General features: G+C 45.2%; 1 protein-coding gene across 1 annotated transcript in view; it reads right to left on the reverse strand.

The window, feature by feature from the left end:
• The window catches only part of ATXN10 (ataxin 10), a 147858-nt gene that overhangs the window by 73206 nt on the left and 55110 nt on the right, over positions 1-19542 (reverse strand). The window contains exons 7-9 of the mRNA XM_075553501.1: positions 14120-14285; positions 7769-7877; positions 572-741 (exon numbers count right to left, since the gene is read on the reverse strand). Coding sequence (XP_075409616.1) covers positions 572-741; positions 7769-7877; positions 14120-14285 — 445 coding nt within the window. The remainder of the gene's footprint in view (positions 1-571; positions 742-7768; positions 7878-14119; positions 14286-19542) is intronic.

The following is a 19542-nucleotide window of genomic DNA, read 5'->3' on the forward strand; positions in this document are numbered from 1 at the left end:
AATTCTCTTACCACATACTTTTACCATCCTACACATTATCAATATAATTACCTTTTTAGCTCTTTAGCACAACATAGGCTTCTAATGACAATCTACTTAGTTTCCAAAGACTTAATAAAAAAAATGAAAACAACTTTTGAAACACTAGACGAATAGGCTTATGATGATACCATCTAGAAGCATTAAGACACATGTAAATTAAGGATTTCTGGTTTTTTTGATATGATGATGATCAATAGTAATTCTGTGTGCTACACGATTTTTAGATTTTGTTTTTTTTCTGGTTGTTCTCTATGTGATATAAGAACACATTACAGTGCAGAGGCATAGGACAAATATTCACAATTTCAAAGAAAGGCGATTAGACAAACACTGGACAAGTGATAATAGGCAACAAAAAATTACAGAAATACAAACAGAACAATTTATTTATCTGTGGAAATAAAATGTGTATATGAACAATTAGCAAGCTACTTTCTAAGCATCTCCAACTTTCACCCCTCCAAAAGTGAGCGTATCGAAAATTCTCAAATGAAGCCATTTATGGCCACAGGCTACAGAATCATTTTACCTTATCTTGGTTCTCTTTATTCTTGTAGCACAGATTCCCAATCAAACGAATGAGATGAGACTTAAACCCATCGGCCACACTTGAGATGTCACGTTCCGCTTTGATACAGCCAGCAGCAGCAAAGAGGCTTGTAGTGTCTTTTCCAGCTATGTGAACCAGTCGTAAAAGATCTACAACAAAAAGAAACACCTTTTCTAAAGGAAAATAACTCTCCCAGACACAAATCTTTTCTAATGAATTAAAATGTGGTATTGAGAACTTTAGCTGATTACAAAAAAAGACCAGAATGATGAAGGCAACAAATGTACAAGTGTGCCCGATGGATGGATGATGGATGGATGGATGGATGGATGGATGATGGATGGATGGATGGATGGATGATGGATGGATGGATGGATGATGGATGGATGGATGGATGGATGATGGATGGATGGATGGATGGATGGATGATGGATGGATGGATGGATGATGGATGGATGGATGGATGATGGATAGATGGATGATGGATGATGGATGATGGATGGATGGATGGATGGATGGATGGATGGATGGATGGATGATGGATGGATGGATGGATGATGGATGGATGGATGGATGATGGATGGATGGATGATGGATGGATGGATGGATGGATGATGGATGGATGGATGATGGATGGATGGATGGATGATGGATAGATGGATGATGGATGGATGGATGATGGATGATGGATGGATGATGGATGGATGGATGGATGATGGATGGATGGATGATGGATGGATGGATGGATGATGGATGGATGGATGGATGATGGATGGATGGATGATGGATGGATGGATGGATGGATGATGGATGGATGGATGGATGATGGATGGATGGATGGATGGATGGATGGATGGATGATGGATGGATGGATGATGGATGGATGGATGGATGGATGGATGGATGATGGATGGATGGATGGATGGATGGATGATGGATAGATGGATGATGGATGATGGATGGATGGATGATGGATGGATGGATGGATGATGGATGGATGGATGGATGGATGGATGATGGATGGATGGATGGATGGATGGATGATGGATAGATGGATGATGGATGATGGATGATGGATGGATGGATGGATGGATGGATGGATGGATGATGGATGGATGGATGGATGATGGATGGATGGATGGATGATGGATGGATGGATGATGGATGGATGGATGGATGGATGATGGATGGATGGATGATGGATGGATGGATGGATGATGGATAGATGGATGATGGATGGATGGATGATGGATGATGGATGGATGATGGATGGATGGATGGATGATGGATGGATGGATGATGGATGGATGGATGGATGATGGATGGATGGATGGATGATGGATGGATGGATGATGGATGGATGGATGGATGATGGATGGATGGATGGATGGATGATGGATGGATGGATGGATGGATGGATGGATGGATGATGGATGGATGGATGATGGATGGATGGATGGATGGATGGATGGATGGATGATGGATGGATGGATGGATGGATGGTGCTAAGAGTTGTACGAGCCCCCAATAAAATGATTTAATAAAAAAGAAGACGACCACACTCGGGGCTATCGAGTCAATGCTGACTCGCAGTGACCCTGTCGGACAGGGTAAAACTGCCCCTGAGGTTTCCTGAGACTGTCCCTCTTGAGGGTAGTAGTAGGCTCCTCTTCTGCCCATTAAGAGATTACAATAAGTTACAAATATCTGACCTGTGTACAACCTGTAATTAGAAAGCTACCCTATTGATACTGAAAATTCCAAGTATAGACAATAGTTCGTAATAACATAGATGCTATTTCACCAAACAATGGAATTGTGACTGTATTATTATTTTAAGCATGTCCTAGTATATCTGGAAGTGTTTCTTTAAGGTACACTATCTATTGTTAGGCACAAACTGCACCAAACTGTCCTGACTGACATATTAATTCAACTGACAGATGGAGTGAAGAACAAAACTCAGTTAGGTTATTATACAGGCCTTCTGTTTCTGTATAAATTGTTTATTATACCTTTTCTTTACATATCAATTATGCAGCTATCAATTCATGTTTACAAAAAACCTACTACCCATCCATTTATGCACATCAATGACACACATACATCTGGCAGTAACGAACGCTGAGTTTCCAGATGAAACTAGCACTGGCTGTGATAGGCTAAGCTCGTGTGTCAATCTGAGCAGGCCCTACTCCTCAGCGGGTTGGCAGTTCTGTGATGATTTAGCCATCCTCCCTCCCTTTTGGTATCGGATGTAATTAATCTCCATTTTCACACATGCCCATTGTTGCCTACTGGCCTGGTCTTTGGAACTAAGCCATGTTGGCAAGTGCTGAGTGGCGGTATCCTATTTTTGAGAGATGAACCTTCGTGAGTGCACTAAACATGGCTGTAAGGCTTCTCTACAAAGGAAAGTTAGCTATCCCAACATCTTTACGAAGGCGCGCATCTAACGATGACAGCTCAGCTCAGTCTAAATATGATGGCCAACTGGAATAATGCACGCGTCATACTCAATGTTTCACACGCTCTCTCTTAACCCCCTGAAAAACTGATTACAGGCAAATATTATTGACCTTACTTTAGAAGAGCAATTGGTCTCAAAGAAGTTAGAAATTTAGTAGAGCTGAAATGGCAACCCAATTTTCTCCTGGCTCCAAAGTTCCTGTCGTTATATTTCATTTCCCAAGTTTATGGTGCTTTAATTTTCCCTACAAGCAATCATTCTAAATTTTAAAAAGTATATATGGTTCTAAATATTTTCACCAATAGCACATTGCTAATTCACCTATTAATCTAGATATAAAGTTATGTGAGGCTACACTACAGGCCCAGGCTACAGCTCATAGAAATACAGGGAGCTGAGAACAGGAGTGGGAGCTGGGGCTTCTGGGGTTCTACCGAAAGGAGCATGCTGTCTAACTGGCCCTGGCGCAAAGTGGGATTTTCAAAATGAGTACTCAACATCTTTGCCTCCTTCACTTGCATAGGAAAAATTTAATCATGTATATTAAAACTTAGAAAGGGAATGTGGCAAATGGCCATTATCACTTTAAGATTAAAACCTATTTTCAAATGTGTTTCGATGTAAAATGGATGTTCTTTCCTAGTGTGTGAGTCACCAGAATAAGTATAAATCTTTTTGAAATGGGAGAAAAAGGAACAATGAACACCATATTAATGGCTAACCACAGAGAGAAGACTCTACTTCAATTATTGTGCAAACAGACTTTTAGCAAACATGGTATTATTTCCAACAATAGCTTCCTGATACAAATACTTCATAAGCAGAATTTAATACATTATTACTATGCATCAGGTACTATGCAATATGACCTAACAATGTAACTAGGAACAATTTACAGACAAATTTTGGAAAACTCTGTTGCTGCGAGGTGCCATCAGAATCGTCCAGATTCATAGCACCCCCAAGCACAGCGAACAGAACACCGTTTGGTCCTGGGCCACCTCACAATTGTTCTTAGGGGTGAGGCCAGTATTGGGGGCATCATGTCAGTCCGTGTGGCAGGAGGCCTTGCTCTTTTCTGCTGACCCTTGACTTTCAATCAAGCATGAGGCGCTTCTCCAGGGACTGATCCCTACATGTCCAAAACACTTCAGATTAAGTCTTGTTGCCTTTGTTTCTAAGGAGCATTCTGGCTGCATGTCTTCCATGAATGATTTGTTTATTCTGGAAGTCCATGGTCTGTTGGTGGTTAGCATCATCGTTTTCTTGGCTGTAACGCCTAAGCTCTTACCACAACGCCATGATTCCACTGAAGGGATGCTGTTGGTAGGTGCCACCGTGCCAGTTCTGACTCAGAGTGACACCGCGTACACTAGACCAAGGCCCGCCGAGCTCTGTGCCAGCCATGCCACTGTCTTCATGTTTGAGCCCAGTGTTGCGGCCACTGGGTCAGTCCATCTTGTTGAGGACCTTCCTCTCCTTTGCTGCCCCTCTACTGAAAAAATGCCCAAAGCTCGTGAGATGAAGTCTCGACATCCTTGTTTTCAAGAAACATTCTTGCTATACTTCCACCAAGACAGACACTGATCTCATCTATGGTTACTGCAAATATATTCTTTGCCAGCAAAATTCAAATGCATCTTTAGTGTTTTTTATTCACATGCATATGAGGCAACTAAAAACAGCATGGCTTGGGTCAGGCTCACCTCAGTCCTCAGAGTAAAATCTTGCTTTTCAACACCTGAAAGAGGCCTTGTGCTGCAGATTCACGTCCTGCGATGCATCCTTTAATCTCGACTGCTGTTTCATGAGCACTGCTGGTGAATCCGGGCAAGATGAAATCATTAATTCCAGTCTTTTATCATGATGCTACCTACTGGTCCAGTTACTGGGATTTTTCTTTCTTTTAAGGTGTGATCCATACTGAAGGCTGGAATTCTCGGTCAGCAAGTGTGTTAAGTCCTGCTCACTTTCAGCAAACAAGTTTGTCACCTGCTTAGCGAAGGTTGTGAATAAGCCTTTTTTCCAATTCTGAAGGTGCGTTCTTCATGTAGTCTGGTTTCTCTGATATTTGATCAGCATATAGATTGAGTAAGTATGGTCTGACATAAATCCTTCTTTTTTTATTTCAAACCATGTATTATTCCGTGTTCTGGTCACATAACTGCCTCTTGAGCCATGTGCAGGTTCCTCCTGAGCACAATGTAGTTATTGTTCTGGGACTTCCATCCGTCTCAAAGTTAGCCATAGCTTAAGACACACGAAGTCGAATGAATGACTTGGCATAGTCAAAAACACAAGGAAACACCTCTCAGGTGTTGGCTGCATGCAGTCAAAGTGCATCTGCATCAGCAATGATATCCCTTGTTCCGCGTCCTCTTCCAATCTGGCCTGAGCCTCTGGCCGATTCCTATCTACGTACTGTTGCAACCATAGTCAGCAAAATGCTACGCAATGTGACATCAATGATGCTGTTCTATAACTTGTACACATTATTGGGTCGCCTTTCTTGGATCTGTTAGTCAGTTGACCAGCCCTCCCAACTCTCCTGGCACAGGGCAGAGAGGGAGTGCACCCAGGGCTTCACGAGCTTGCTGAAACATTTCATTCCAGGAGCCTTGTTTTCGGATAATGCCAAAACGTGCACCAGGATTTCTCCCTTCAGTACCACTGGTTCTTTTCCATGTTATTTCTTGCACTAGCTGAAGGTGAACTAGTTCTCTGTGATACAGTGACTTTGTGCATTCTATCTTCTCTTGATGTTTCCTACATCACGTTGCCCATAAATTCTTCTAATATTGCGATTCAAGGCTTGACCTTTTTCTTCAGTTTTTCATCTTGACATTTGCTATGTCCTTTCTTTGTTGTTTTCTAACTATATCTAGGCACATTTCATTATCGTACTTTCTTCTTCTTGGGCTGCCTTTTGAAGTTTTGTTAGCGCTTTGATTTCATCACTTCTTCCCTTTGCCTTTGCTGCTCTACGGCTACGAGCAAACTGCAGAGTGCTCTGCAGACACCGTGACCTGCTCCTTCTTTGTTGCCTCTGGCCTGACGCTGAGGTTGCTTCATGAGTGGTGGTCTTGATGTCCTCCCAACAGCTCCCCAGGTCGTCTGTGAATACTGTTCACCCTGTCGGATCTGCTCTGGAAATGCTGAAAGAAATTCCAGTGCGACACTCAGGGCTGAACTTGGCTCCTGTGGACCTGCTTTCCTTTTCTTCAGGTTTTCTTCGACCTGAATGTACGTGGACGCCATTGGTGGGCCGGTCCCACTCAGCCCCCTGGCCGTGTGCTGGCTGAGGATATTAAGTTTCTCCAGGGTCTCTTCCCAACAGACGTGGTCAACCTGATTCTTGTCTATTTCCTATCTGGTGCGGTCCATGTGTATAGGTGCAATGTACTTTTATTTGTAAAGGGTATTTGCAATGAAGCCACTGGTCTTGCAAAATTCTATTATGAGAGCTCGCTTCGTTTCTATCACCAAGTCCGTATTTTCCAACTTCCTCTTTTTTTCCAACTTCTTCATTCCAACTGCCAATCATTATCAGTGCATCTTGAGTGCATTGATTGCATGTTTGATCAATTTCAGACCAAATATGTTGGTAAAATTCTTCAAGTTCTTCACTACCAGCGCTAGTGGTTGGTGCATAAATCAGAGTAACAGTTGCACGGGCTGGGTTTCCTTGTAGGAAGATGCTATCGAATCACAGACAACATTATGCTTCAAGACAGATCTGGAAATGTCCTTTTGGACAACGCAACACCATTCCTCTTAAACATGTCATTCCCAGCATAGTAAACTGCATGACTGATTCAAAATGGCCACAACCAGTCCAATTCAACTCAGTAATGCCTAGGATATGATCTTTATGCAGTTTATTTCACTCTGATGACTGACAGTTTTCTTAGACTCATACAACGCACATTCCAAGTCTCAAGGGTTAACAGACACTTCCAGCGGTCTCATGTCCTTTTGACCCCCGCCCCGTCAGCAATGAAGGTCCTGAGGGCTTGCTTCTCTCCAAGTCATTATGGTCGACTCCACTTTGAAAGGCAGCTCTCCTTCAGCCAGATCTTGAGTGACTTCTGAGCTGAGGGGATCCTCATCCTCATCCGCTACTGTCTCTGAACAGGTTCTGCGGCTAGTCGCCAGGTTTTCCGTTATCTGACAACGTTTCGCTGCCATTCAAAAGGCTTTCCAGTGGCTAATCCTCAGAAGCGGACAGCCGATTGGTTCTTCAGTCTGCTCTTGGTAGGGAAACTCTGCCAAAACATACGGTATTCACTCCGAGTGACCCTGCTGGTAGGTGAAACACATCATCAGAGCGACACGCAAGCCACCTCAGCATCACAAGCTGAGAGGGAAGTGGTAAAAAAAAGTATTGAAAAATCTCAAAAATGTGGGGGGGCGGGGATGAGGAACTGATTCCAGGGGCTTAGGTGGAGAGCAACTGTTTTGAGAACGATGAGGGCAATGAATGTACAAATGTGCTTTACACAATGGATGTACGTATGGATTATGATAAGAGTTGTATGAGCCCCTAATAAAATGATTTTTTTTTAAAAAGGTACAAAATTTTTTTGTAATCTCAAAACTGTGTCGGTGAACTGAAAACTGAAGGTTTATGGAGCTTTAGATGTACATGGCTGTACAACACAATGGTTCTTGCTCCAAAGTAATCGTAAGTGCAGTCTGTCACTCACCGATCACTCTGTCCAGCAGGCCAGGGTAACCCTGGAGGTAGACGAGCAGGTCATTATTAGCAGTCATTTCACAAAGGACATCTAGAAGTCGGATTATCGCCCGAACCTCCTAAAAGAAAAACAGGCAACATAACTTTTAAGCATATTTGAAGCTAAGTGACTGAATTGGTAAAAATAACAACAGAATGAAATAAGAAATTATGAAAGAGCCAGTGCTTGAGCGAAATCTAAAAAGAGAAACAAAACTGTGAAAAACAAACCAGAAATGCTGCTCTCCCTGCTCACAGACATCTGCTAACAAGAATGCAAGACCGTGTATCATTATGTGTCGTCTTGGAACAAAGAGTCAAGAAAAGCTGAGTCAAGCAAAATCATCTTCCAACAGTGGAATGTTCAAAATTACTAGCTACATACATGACATTTATGCAAATATTTTCCTTTTAAAGCCTTGCCAGCATGTAAGTTCCACTTTAAAGATGCAAATAGCCCATGAAGTACATTAATTTCTTCTCCACAGGAATCCTGTAAAATGCTGAGCCTGAAGGAGCTCCGGCTGCAGAATGTGCATTCATTCTCCAAAACTCACAGCCACTTAGTGGCCAGCTCAGAAAGACCCTAGAAGACAGGGTAGAACTGCCCCTGTGGGTTACAGGCAATAGAAAGCCTCATCTAGCTCCTACAGAGCAGATAGTGGTTTTGAACCACTGACTTTGGGGTTATGCCCAACGCGTAACCTCTATGCTACCTGGGCTTCGGGAGTTGTTCATTAGTTCTGGGTAAACATATACAACATTCTGGTGGCTTTGAAGGATATCCTTACTAGCAAATCTTAATTCAAAAGGCTATCTACTAAATCAGAATCAGATAATATGACCAAATCTGCCAACAGCATGGTTTTTAGGCACCACCGCTACTGAGTAGACTGACTCCGAGCAATCTCCCCGTAGAGGGTTGAGGAGGCTGCAAATACTGACAGGAATAGATGGTGTCAACTTCCTCCCACAGAGAGGCTGGTGGATTTGAACCACTGACTCTGAGGTCAGCAGTCCAGAGCAGGCCCGACAGTGCCATCGGGGCTCTTCTTAGTAGCTTGTATATAACTTTTAAATGTGAATATTTTATAGACTCTGCACCCCACTTCTAAGTCCTCCGTATTGGGCAAAATGCAATAGAGACTATAAATACGTTTCAGTCATAAAAGGGATGTTAGTATCAACTGCCCCTGCAAAAATATATTTTTTCTTTTATTAATTTTAAATAAGTTTTATTGGTCTCTACTTAGGAGATTCAAATAAATCATTTTCTCTTGCTAATTCTGAACGAGCATTTATTGTTCACTATGAGATTTAACAGTGATAATCGAATATAACATTGTTACACCTCAGTCTAAATAGCAAGAAACAGCACACATTTTAATGCCTGTTACATACATTTTAATAACTTCCACTGGCTGATTAAAAAGTTAGAAAAATTCAGGACTAAGAGTTTGAAACTAATTAAAGGTTAAAAAGCCTCTTTCTACATAAAATGAAACCGTTTTAAGCCATAAAGAGAAATGAAGCTCGGAGACACCTTGGAAATACTGTGCTGGACCAAATGATGAAGTCAGTCAGACACAGAGGGATCAATATTGTATGGTCCCACGTACAGGTAGAAAATTTCTAGAAAAGACAAATCAACTGTAGAAACCAACGTTTATTCGTGATCCCCAGGCAGCGGTGGGAGGGGCATTACAGCTGAGGAGATGCTGTGCATCTTCTGTCTGGGATGGAAACATTGAGACACAGGTGGTGACGTGCTTCCAAGGCATGGTGGGTGTCATCAGCATCACTGACGTGCATGCTTACAAAGAGCTAACACGGAACGCTGTCTGATATACAGACTCTAGCAAAATGATATGGAAACTACACAGAAGTCCTCCTGGATAAATCAGTGAACTTCTCAGAGCTTCAGCAGCCCCTCTGTTCCACAGCAGGTAGGCCGGCAGCAGTGACCACCCCCTCTAACCACAGTCTCTGTCTCCAGATGCATGTGTACAGATGATCCTGGCTACTCTGTCACCCCAACAAGCAGGAAGCTCGCAAAGTCCAGCTTCCTGCTGGAGCATATCTGCAATATCTGAAGCTTCTTGAAGAGCCGCCCCAGGCCAAAGATGGCAATAACTGCAATGTACTGAAAACTCATCACGTTTTACACCCACGATTAAGTAATGAAAATTAAAGGAAATCATGATTTCCAATGCAAAGAGGCAGATTCCAGTAGTCCATTTCTGCTCACTAATGCCTATGCTACAGATCGGTCTTTATGAGTCCTATTTCATTTTCGATGACTTCTAATTTTCCTAGATTCATACTTAGTACATTCCATGTTCCGATTAGTGATGATGGATGTTTGCAGCTGTTTCTCCTCACTTTGAGTCATGTCCCATCAGTAATGAAGGTCCCCAAAACTTTAATCCATCCCAGTCCATTAAAGTCGATTCTACACTGAGGAAGTATTTGGCATCCCTTCCAACCTCTTTATAACAAGACAATACTCCACTGTTATCTATAAATATATCAATGGCTAATCCCTCTAAAGTGGACAGCCACCCATTCTTCCTAGTCTGTTCTTAGAATGGAAGTTCTGTCGAAACCTCCTCACCTTGGGTGACTGCTTGGATCTGAAATATAGCTTCAAGCAACACTCAAGCCACCACAGTACAAAGATGAGCGGTGGTGTAAGTACTATGCATGACTCGGGTTGTTCGGGAGGCAGTAGGGGGAAAGACACAAACATCACACAAAACTGAAGAGATTTTGAAATGAGGGAAAAACGCAACAACCGATTAGCCTCCTGTTCAGCTTGTCTATCTGGGTGCCTAGGCTTTTCGATGTCTTTGAGCGATTTTACACTTTGTAAGAACCCACTGCTGCAGCCACGGTGTCAATCCATCTTGTCCAGGGTCTTTTTTCTCACTGCCCCTCTACTCAACCAAGCCTGCCCTCCTTCTCCAGGGACTGTCCTCTCCTGAAAACATGTCCAGGTATGATGAAGTTTCGCCATCCTTGCTTGCCTCTAAGGAGCAGCACTCTGGCTGTTCTCCCAACACAGATGTTTGTCCTGGTGGCCGTCCAAATACTTTCAATATTCTTCACCAGCACCACAATTCAAGTACAGAGTCTTCTTCAGTCTTCCATCCAATGCTGAACTTTCACATGCATCTGAGGGGACTGAATACCATACCATGGCTTGGAGCAGGCACACCTTAATGCTCAAGGTAACATTTTGCTTTTCAATACCCTAAAGAGGTCTTATGCAGCAGATTGACCCAATGCAATGTGTTGTCTGGAGCTCGACACCCACTTCCGTGAGCATGGCACCCTTCACTCCTTCCTAGAAACCAGTTTCCTTCTAGTGTCACTGTCCTTCAGCATCACAAATTCCCATGAACAGTTCTTTTAGTGCTTCACAACAAGTCCTCTTTGCTTTAGTTAAAAATAGTTTTATCCCGCTTCCAGTTCTATAAAAACATTTTCTCTCTCCTTTTAACTAACACATCAACAGGTTTGATCATCCTTCACTAAAAGGAAGGCATTCCTTTGGATCCTGCCTTCCATGGTTTCTGATGAGAAGTCAGTAGTAACCCTTATCTTTGTCCCATGGTTATAGCAAATCATTGATTTCCGGTCTGCTTTTAGGAAGAGACCTCAATGAGGGTCCTTGGAGAGCTTTCCTTTGTGCTTATCCTGTTTGAGGATCACTGAGTTTCAGATCTAAAATGTTTTCGGCCATTGTTTCTTCAAATATTTTTTTCTGCTCCATTTCTCATTCTGGACTCCCAATTATACATATGTTAGACTGATAGTGTCCAAATGGTCACTGTTGAGAGCTGGTAATTTTTCAGCCCTTTTTTCCTCCATGCTTCCATTTGCAGAATTTATAGTTACATTATTAAATTCACTATCTTTGATTCTTATATTTGGACTCTTACAGACAAATGACTGGGACAAGAGAGTGATGTAAGTTAAGTATGGGAGAACACAGAGGTAAAGTTAATGAGGGGGAAAAAACCCTCTGAAATTAGTAGTAAAACTTGTATGGCAGACACTACACCTGCCTCCATTTTAGACAATACTAGTAATCAGTCACCATCGACGTGACAAATCGTGGTGACCCCATGACTGTCAGAGTAGCACTGTGTTTCATACGATCGTAATGACTGGGTTCTGTTTTTAGGAAGTAGATGACCAGGCTTGTTTTTCTGAGGTGCCTCTAGGTGAAGCTCCAACCTCTCGGCCAGCAGCCAAGTACGTGAACCACATGTACTACCCAGTACAGACTGAGCTTTCAATGAACAGGAAGGCAAGGAATGGAGGACCTCTATCAGACACCAATCTCGGAAGACACTTTGAGGCGGGATAAAAAATGATGGGAGATACATGAAAACATGAGAGTACACTGATAAAAACTCTGCAACACTCGTGTGCAAGAAGGAAAATGGTCAAGAAAAATAATCGCAATAGAACCGCCACTGAAGAAGCGGCAGAGACTAAGATTGTGGAGGTGAAGGGAAAAGCTCTGGCTACACCCTGCAGAGCCAGTATTGTCGAACACTACAGATCTAAAATGATACAGACCAGGGAAGCATGGGATTTGAGGAAACCACGGATGCTCTTGGAAAGACTGATTTCACTGGCCCAGGAGACCAGAGCCAGCAGGCAATGAGGAGTGACCATGTTTGAAGAAGTGAGCTGGGAAAGGAAAGAAAGTGAAAGCAGAGGGCAGTGAAACCAGCAGGCAGACAGGGCTGAGGGGAGACCTACACATGCTGGGCGCCGGTGATACTAAGTGCGACTGTGTCCAATAGAAGTTTCCATAAAAAAGAAAAGAAAATCCACCAAGGGAAAAATAGCATAAAGATGCCCAGAGAAGTTTACAAATTTACTGTCGTAGAGAAAGCATAAAGGCATGGCACCCGGAGGGTGCGAGAAAAACAACTCTAACTTCCAGACAGATGGAAAGAAGAAATCGATTTTTAAACCAGGGAAAGAGAGACATTCTGTATAAGGAGAAAGGAAACAGAGGTCACGTGCGCTAGCTCCTGTCCCTCAGGAACAGAAGATCAGAGTGATCCAAGGTAGGTTAACAGCATGACGAATAGCTGGGAATCTCCGTCGTGGACAGCATTCTGGATGAGGTCCCACGTTACTACTGGAAATATGCAGGGTTCACTATAAATACATCCACTGGAGCACAATTTATAAGTAAAAGCAAGCATCAGAAACATCCTATCACAGGGAATTAGACACATGTATTATGGTAAACTCTTTACATACAATGCAATGATGGCATTTTAAAAAGATAGTCATAATATACTGTTTGCTTATTCGTTCTGCAGGCATTTGCAAAGTGCCTACTATGTTCACAGTCCTACACGCATAAGTCAGAAATTCCTACCCTCATGAGGCTGATGGTCTGTTAAAAAGGACCAGGGGGAAGAAAGGAAATTTTTTTTAAAAAGCCTTGCCCTCAAGGAACTTACATTCTGCTAAACCGGAGAAGAAAACGGGAACAATCTGAAAAAAGTTTTATTTTTAAATGTGTAAGGAAATTTCAAAAAGTTCACATGAAAACTCCATTACCTTTTCATTCTATTTTTCCAATCAGGCCAATAAACACACGTGGGATTAAAAAAGTGGCAGTTTAATTGACAAGCAAAGAGATAAATGACTCAGTGAGCCTCGCCTTTCTGGCTCTTGCTCTCTGATGATCAGACCAGTGTGCAGCTGCCTTAGCTAGTGCTCTGCCTCAACTTGCGAGCTACACTACCTGTGGGACACCCAACCCGTGGACCGTGTCACTATAGTTTGAGGTTCCTTCAAGACCTGCTTCGCCACACTGCTGGTGTGTACATCACTTGAGCTGGGGACTGTCACACCCTGTCATCTGGCTGACTGTTGGTGACCCACCAGCTGTTTGTTGGCTGTGGCCAGACTGCCTATATTGCTCTACAGAAGACTCAGCTGTCTGCTTCCTTGACGTATACCCAGCAGCCCTTGTGAGTTGAAGGACTGCCTGTATATTAACTGTCTCATGGAACTAAGTTGAACTGAGCCCTCTGTACTGCTCTGTAGACTAATTAGCTGTTTATTTCTTCATGTTTTATCCATTTATCCATATATATATATATATATACATATTATCGTAAGTGTCCTGGTTTTGCTTCTCTAGAGAACCCTGTCTAACACACTCCCTTTTTGGCAAACACTAGGCTATAGTTAATTGTGTAATTAAAATAATAATCTTTAAAAGGATTCCACAGGCAAATCTACCCCTGGTCATTTGAGCCAGTAGCCTCTGTGGCCTCACCTCATCCTCAGTTTGATGCTCTGAGGTCAATTTTAGCACACTCCTGCAGTTGTCCACAAAGGCACCAGCCATCAGCTCTGCGTGGCTCAGGAACACGGGGACGTCATCTGTGGCCAGCGAGTCATCACTCAGGATCTTGGCTATCATGAGGTCCAGAAATGTCACCCTAGACACCAGGAGAGATTCCTACATGAGTCCGTGTTGCCCAACAGTACAAGGCTAGCAGTGTTTGCAACGGAGACTTTAAGGAAAGTTTTGTTTTAAATGCCTAAACTTGTTTTTAAGATTTAACTAAGAAAACTCTTTTTTAAAAGAAAATTACTGGGAGGGATGTGGGGTAGGGGTGGGGAAATAAAGGAAAATTATTATCAATTAACTAGTCACCAATTTTTAAATCCTGGTTTATTTTTTAGACTTGGCTGCAGAAACCAGAGATTTTTCCAACCTGTCCTTTTTATATACCGGTACTTTCAGAATGGAAATAATGCAGCATTTCTGAAATCATGTCAGTGGATCCTCTCACTTAATCCCCGCAGATGCTCCTCAAGGCAGGTGGCTGTCACCAAGTCTCCCGCTCTTGTTGCACACTATCAAATTTCCGACTCAGGGATCCTAAGGACAGAGCAGAACTGGCCCCCAACAGAAACTGTTCATCAAGTGTCTTCTTCCATGAGCCACGTGGGTGGATTTGAACTGCCAAACATTTGGTTAGCAGCCGAGCACTTAACTAATGCACCATCAGGGTTCCTTAAGCTTCTCGTAAGTAAGGTAAGAGCTGGGTACTACAAACAGACTCAGCTGCTGATTGGAAGGTCAGATGTTCAAGTCTACCTCGTGGTGCCTTGAGGGAAAGGTTTGGAGAAAGTCAGCCACTGAAAACCATGAGAGCACAGTCCCACTGACACACGTGGGCCTAACACGAGTCAGTTGCCTGGACAGCAGTGGTTTCCAGGGGAACCATGGTGGTTCTGGGGTATAGCACCCACGGTCCAGGAGGGGTGCCCTGACTAGTGCAGCATTAACCAGCTACAGGTGGGCTCCAGACTCCGGCTGGTGACTGCTTCCCCAAACCAGCCCACAGAATCCTCTGGATCCCAACAGTCCAATCTGCAGGCCGGGCGGGGTTTGGTCCCTCGTACATGGGGTCACCATCAGTTGTGAGCTGACTCACTGGTAGCTCAAAGCAACCCTATTCAAGACAAAGTCTCCACATTCTGATAGGAGTCTCCATCCTTAATGCCCGGCCTGCTCAAGCTCTAATCACCACCGGACACCATCCCTCTCCAGAGTCACCAACAGGACACTTGGTCAGAATGCAAATGAGAATACTTTCCGGAATCACTAACTGTAGTTGTACATCACAGTTCCCACCCCCTTTCCTAAGACAGAAAACAGGTGGATTCAACCGCAGTGAAGAGTCAAGCAAAGGGGCTATGCATGTGGACAGTTATGACGCCCCCCCCTTCTGCCAGTTTGGGTACATGGTGATAGAAGTCCCACCAATGCACCCTGGAAGACCTACTGGAGGAGGAGCCTAAGACACCCTACTCACTGGTTTAGTCATCTAGGCAGAAACCCCAAAGGCCGTTAGAGAGGGCCAAAGCCACGGCTGTGAGAGCCACGTGGCAGAGAAAAGCCACATTGTGGGGCCCCTCTGGCGAGTACCGCTCCAGACCCGGATCATCGAGTCTTCCTCCGGTGGAGTCCCGGGGGGTTCCAATCGCCAACCTCCCACTTCCGCGCTCTCAGGCCTTTAACTGCGATGGCCCTAGGGCTGCTGGTCAGAGTTCAGCTGTGTAACACTCTCACATGGGGTGTGAAATTCCGGCTTTCCACCTCAAGTCCAGTTCCCACAACTGCTCTTGGACACTGAACCACTAGGACACTGAAATTTCACTTCTAGTTCACACACTCAGTCTTTGAAGTTGGGATTCTGACGGCAAAGAGTACATGAAAGGCTTTAGGGCAGTGGTTCTCACCTTCCTCAGGCCACCACCCTTTCACACAGGTCCTCATGTGGTGGCCCCCCAAACATAACATTATTTTTGTTGCTACTTCATCACTGTCATTTTGCACTGTTTTGAATCGGGAGACCCCTGGGAAAGGGTCATTCGACCCCCAAAGGGGTTGCAACCCACAGGTTTGAGAACTGCTGCTTTAGGATAATATTTTACAGCCAAAAAAAAAAAAAAAACACTGTATTTTGAAGTTAGGTTACTGCAGGCTACCATTTTCAAAGGCAGACATCTCCCATCCTGGTATGGTGGCACTGTTATGAGAGGAGGTGGGTGGTGGGCCACAAAGACTGGAAGGGAGAAGGTGACTGAGCACAGTGGGTTGTATGCATATCCTGGGTTGGGATTGTAGAGATAAAGTATTCCTAATTCAATTCAAATCTTGACCTCTCCAACAAATGGTCGGCTTACATTCTAGCAATTACCAACACCATCTTTTCCAACTACTACTACTCCTTCCTCTGTTTCCGACTTTTGTATTCCAATCCCCAGTAACTACCAATGCGTCTTGATTGCACGTTTGATCAACTTCAGACTGAAGACATTGGTAGAATTCTTCCATTCGTTCTTTCTACTTAAGCTACTACCCATGTATAACTGGCTGAATGGTGGCCTACACAGGTCAAGAATGTGCCGATCCCTGGAGAGAAAGCTAAGTGGGAGGCAGACAAGTGTTAGGAAATGGACCTTGTGAGGTCTGAGTCATCAATGGGAAGCAGGAGACTGAGTTCAGGCGCCACTTCACGGCCTTTCCCAGGACGGACGCCTCCGCCCAGCAACCCCACACTCCTGACCTGGAAGCCGTGAAAGGACACAGTCAACTCCACAGGCCACTGCGAGGACTAAGTGACAGTGGCAGTTTGTTACCTTGTAACAGCAATGTTCTCGGGAGGAAAGGTTAAGGTCCTGGAAAGAGTACAACAGTTGGAGTGGTGACAGGAGTGACATTGACAGAAGTGGTAGCAGAAACATTAACACATGCACTCCTCCCCTATCGACCTGGTCAGGTTCCAAAGATGAGCTTTAAGCAAAAATCATCACAAAGGAATGCCTGTGTCAGATCACAAGATAGGAGGATAAATATGCCATCAGGCCAGTGCCAAATTACAACCACCTAGAAATGCCAAACCACCCGACACACACCTTAACTACTTAAGCAGGGCAGTTACTGTCACTGGGCACCTCGGAGTTGGAGCCTACAGGTGTACATCGCTAATGCCAAAACTAGTTGGGTGGATTTCCCCCTCTTGCTATCAAGGTGCCTGTAGGAGAAGGAGAAGGGAAGTGAGGAGCAGGTGTATTAGCAGCAGCAGCAGCTCGCACTGACTGGGCAACAGTCCCATGACAGGCACTGGGAACTTCATACGAATGCCAGGGAGCGAGCACAGCAATGTCTTGGGGTGGCAACTATCGCAATCTCAGGCTCCAGGTTAGCTAACTTGTCCCAAGTTGTGAACAGTGGCCCCACCAGCAGCAGCTGCTCTGAGCAACAAGGCTACACCTGCAAACCACAAAGGCTCTTCACCAAGAGCAGCTGGTTTGTTTGCTAACCGTCCTCCCACTCCTTGCAAAGGGGGCTGGGGCACTGCAGGCATGCAGGCTCTCATGTGCTGAATCACACCACGTCCCAAGTGTCCTCACTGAGAGATCTGCCCAGACAAGCTGGCAGCTCCTGGGTGAAAGGCTCAGCCGGCTCAGACTGCACACTGAAAGGAGCTAGCGTGACCACACGGCTCATTGGCCATGCACACTCAGGCCATCTGATGTGGCTGACTCCCACTCTTGCCGATGAGTCCAGCAGCCCACCACAACCAAAATCAACCCCCCTATTTACAAGTTTATTCGGACTCGTGGCGACCCTGGAGGACAGAGCTGGACAACCCCTAGTTGCCAAGGCGGTACTCTTCATGGGGCAGACCGCCTCCACTTTCTCCCACGAAGTAGCCAGTGGGTTCAACCGTCCACCAGAGGGTTATCAGCTTGACACCAAGCCCCCAGGGGCCCATTCTGCAGCACACAGCGCTGTTCTCCCGCAAGCATCCCCTGAACACTTCTGCATCTAACAGCTGGGCATCCTCCCTCAGGAGGTTGAGCCCGGGGCGGCTCTGAGACAGGTACTGCTGAGAAACAGCAGGGCAAACTTTCCCAGCTCTCCTGAGGGCACAAGGTGACACCATTCCAGATGCCCCAGGGAGAAAGGAGCTCACTGCACACCCTGCTGGGCAAGATGAGAAGCTTCAGTCTGCTCAAGAGTGACTCGGAGCCTGGCCTACAGCTCAGGCTTGGGCCTGCCTCTTCCCTCAGCACCTCACCTCCACGCACCAGCACCACCGTGCCTCCCTGGTGGCCCTGGGCAGCAGGGTCACCTTATCCTCTCCACAACATGGACCACCGTCTGGCACGTTTACCCACTTCTTTGCCCAGTTTTACCCTAACCACTCGGAGGAGCCTGGTGGCACTGGGATGAAGTGCCCATAGCCGCCCCAAAGGCCAGTGATTGGAAGCCCCAGCAACTCAATGGAAGAGAAGTCCTGGTGATCTCCCACAAAGGACAGCCCGGGAAAGGGGGCGGGGTTATCACTTGCAGCTCTACCGGTCTCATGGCATTGCTTGCAGTCAGAACTGACAGGATCGTACACAACTGCTACTCTCATGAGAACCAGAGGGAGTCTGCCAGGCGCGCTGGGTCCACACTCAATAAATCACTGTTGAAAAAAACAAAAACCCTTTGCTCCCAACCTCAGTGCTCTCTTGCCACGAAGACCTTTTATTCCAACCACGTTTCAGTGTCCCCAAACATGCCCAGTGACGCCCTCAGCTGGAGCATGTCCCTCTCTTCCTAACACAGCCTGGCAGAACCACGCCCCTCCAGTGGGCCTCCTCTTCCTGCAGCCCACTTACTGCCGGGACCCCAGTGGCTCCTCCGCCTCCCTCGTCATCCCCCAAACCCTGACCACCTCAGTCTAGGGGGCACCATTCTGCTTCCTCTCCCAAAAATTCTTCCAAGGTGTCAGAGTTCCAGTATCCACACACATCTCCCCTCCCATCTCCCCGGCAGGCGCTGAGGCTCTCAAGGGCAGGCACCTCCCTGAAGAACCTGTGAGTGGTCTGTCGTAGCAGACTGTACACACAACTGACTGAAGGAAGGAACCCACTGAGCAGGGACGAGTGTGGCTTCTCTCTGCCACGGGGCCCCATTTCCAGTCATACAACGGGGTCAAACAGATCCCCATAGTTGCCTGTAGCCTTTAAGTGCTTCCAGGTGTGAATACGGACAATTTCCAGGGCCCCCGGATCAAAAGCACAAGTGTTGAGCCAGCTCACACCCACTGCTGGGGAACCAGCCACACAGACAACTAAGATCAAAGCGAGGCGGAAGCACACAATTTTGTTCTTCATCATTTTTAT

This window comes from Tenrec ecaudatus, chromosome 6, assembly GCF_050624435.1.
Source record: "Tenrec ecaudatus isolate mTenEca1 chromosome 6, mTenEca1.hap1, whole genome shotgun sequence".
Taxonomy (NCBI): domain Eukaryota; kingdom Metazoa; phylum Chordata; class Mammalia; order Afrosoricida; family Tenrecidae; genus Tenrec; species Tenrec ecaudatus.